The sequence below is a fragment of the Cynoglossus semilaevis genome, chromosome 17 (genome assembly GCF_000523025.1).
Source record: "Cynoglossus semilaevis isolate Cse_v1.0 chromosome 17, Cse_v1.0, whole genome shotgun sequence".
Lineage (NCBI taxonomy): Eukaryota > Metazoa > Chordata > Actinopteri > Pleuronectiformes > Cynoglossidae > Cynoglossus > Cynoglossus semilaevis.
This window is the reverse complement of record NC_024323.1, coordinates 12,740,609-12,742,571: the sequence shown is the minus strand read 5'-3', so window position 1 is coordinate 12,742,571 and position 1,963 is coordinate 12,740,609. Positions and strand designations below refer to the sequence as shown.

Below are 1,963 nucleotides of genomic sequence, written 5' to 3'. Positions count from 1 at the left end.
CCCCCCCCCCCCCACCCCCCCCCCCCCCCCCCCCCCCCCCCCCGCCGGGCCTGTCCTGGTGCCGCCGCCGTCGCCGCTAGAACTGGAGGACACATCCACTGGAGACCGCTAAGGCACGTCCTTCCTCTCAGTATCAGTTCAGTTTGTGACAGGAAAAAAAAAGTGTCGATCACAGTAACACAAGTTCAGACTGACGAAAACTCTGAGTGTGAGTGAGTGTGAGTGTGAGTGTGAGTGTGTGTGTGCGCTTGATTTGTTGTAGGGATCTCCAGGCTCCGAACGCGTCGGTGAAATCCTGTCGAACAAAAAAAAAAAAAAAAAGCAAGGAGTAAAATATTCTACATGTAAAAAGAAGGAGAAGAACAGAACAGAACCAGAGCAGGTGGAGTCAGTCTGTCTGGGTCGACTGTTGAACAACAGAACAACCGTCCTGCTGTCGCCAGGGACGACGGGAAATACAGTGTGAGTTTCTCTACCGACCACGGGTGAAACCAGGAGAAAGAAAAGCCAACGCTGCGTCGTCGGAAAAACAAAACGAACATCATTATTCACAACGTTATTGTTCTGATACCCTGTTATTTTACTAAAAGAACTTGTTATTATCATTTATGATTGTATTCCTCATAGCAAACAAGATCAGCTCTTTTGGCATCGGGAATGAAGAGGAGGAGGAGGAGGAGGAGGAAGAGTGATGGAGAGAGAGGGAAATGGACGCAGCTGTCTCCTCCTCTGACACGCAGAGACGGAGACGCTCTCGTCGGGGGGAGACAGATGGGGGAGTTCACTTCTTCTCTCCGCTCTCCCTGGACGGGAGCTGTCGTCAAGTCACGCCAGGATCTCACGCCTTCCAAGGTGGAGCGAGGATGAGGATGTCCTCAAGAACCCCGGGGGAACGTGGACTTCTGCCTCCAGGGCGGGGTAGATTGTTGGACTGGAGGTGGATGATGGGTAACTTTGGCCGTTTCTGAAGGAGGTGTAAAAACCCAGTCCTGATTTCTTAAAACTAAAGAAGATTATCTCGTGTTTGTGTCTCTCTCACCGCAACAACACTTCAAGTCTCTCATCTCTACGTGTGTGTGTGTGTGTGTGTGAACACATCCTAAAAATCATCCCTGATCTCTTAAACCTGGATGTCTCTATCACTCTCCTCCTCCTCTGCCGTCCTCCGTCCTCTGTCCTCCGTCCTCCGCTCCCCGTCCTGTTTTCAGTTCGTCCTCACACGTCGGACTCAATGCTGGAGAGTTTCTCGTACACATGGCCATTGCTTCCGTTGAAGGGGCGCGGGGGTCCGACCCCCAGCATGGAGCCGTGGTGGTTCATGCCACCGTGGCTGAGCTCTTTTGGGAACCGGGGGGTGACGTTGGAGACCACGCCGGCCGTGGCAGATGCTGGCAGATATGACGTGGTGCTCATCTGGCCCCTGAAGTCACTTCGGCTGTTTTTGGCAACTTGTTGCTGCTGCTGCTGCTGCTGTTGCTTTTTCATGTAATACTGTTTGGCTCCGTGCATCAGACACTGGTCGTCGCCGAAGGTGGGAATAAAGGGGTTTTGGTTTACCCTGTCGGGGTAAAGAGATTTGGATAAAGAAAACGCCGCCCCACCTCCACCTTCCATCAAAGACCTGTCTCTGTCTCTCACGTCTCGCTCTCCAACCGAGCGTCGGTGAAGGCCGTCTCCGCCCCTGAACAGACCGAAGGGTGAGCCGGGGCCTTTGCGGCTCTCGCCTCCGTAAAACAACGGATCCCTGTCTCGCTCCCGTTCCCTCTCCGAGCCCCCGTGACGATCAAATATGTGTGCAAAGGGACTAGTTCCCTCCATGTAGCGTTCCTTCTCCTTCAAGCTAACACTCCTGGGTGGAGGCAGCATCCCTCCCAGGCCCACCCCGCTCATCCCTCCACCCACGCCTCCCATCAAACTCCCCATTCCACCCGACTCTTCCTTTTGAAGGTCCACAAACGCGTCG

The 1,963-nt window shown here is 54.0% G+C and overlaps 1 protein-coding gene across 1 annotated transcript in view; it reads right to left on the bottom strand.

Annotated features, from left to right (window-relative positions):
- Window positions 1-54: 54 nt before the first annotated feature.
- The window catches only part of grin2ba (glutamate receptor, ionotropic, N-methyl D-aspartate 2B, genome duplicate a), a 91,112-nt gene continuing 89,203 nt past the window's right edge, over window positions 55-1,963 (bottom strand). Inside the window, exon 18 of the mRNA XM_025064528.1 lies at window positions 55-1,963. This exon is cut by the window's right edge and continues 8 nt beyond it. Within this exon, the coding sequence (XP_024920296.1) occupies window positions 1,216-1,963 (748 nt within the window). The 3' untranslated portion in view covers window positions 55-1,215.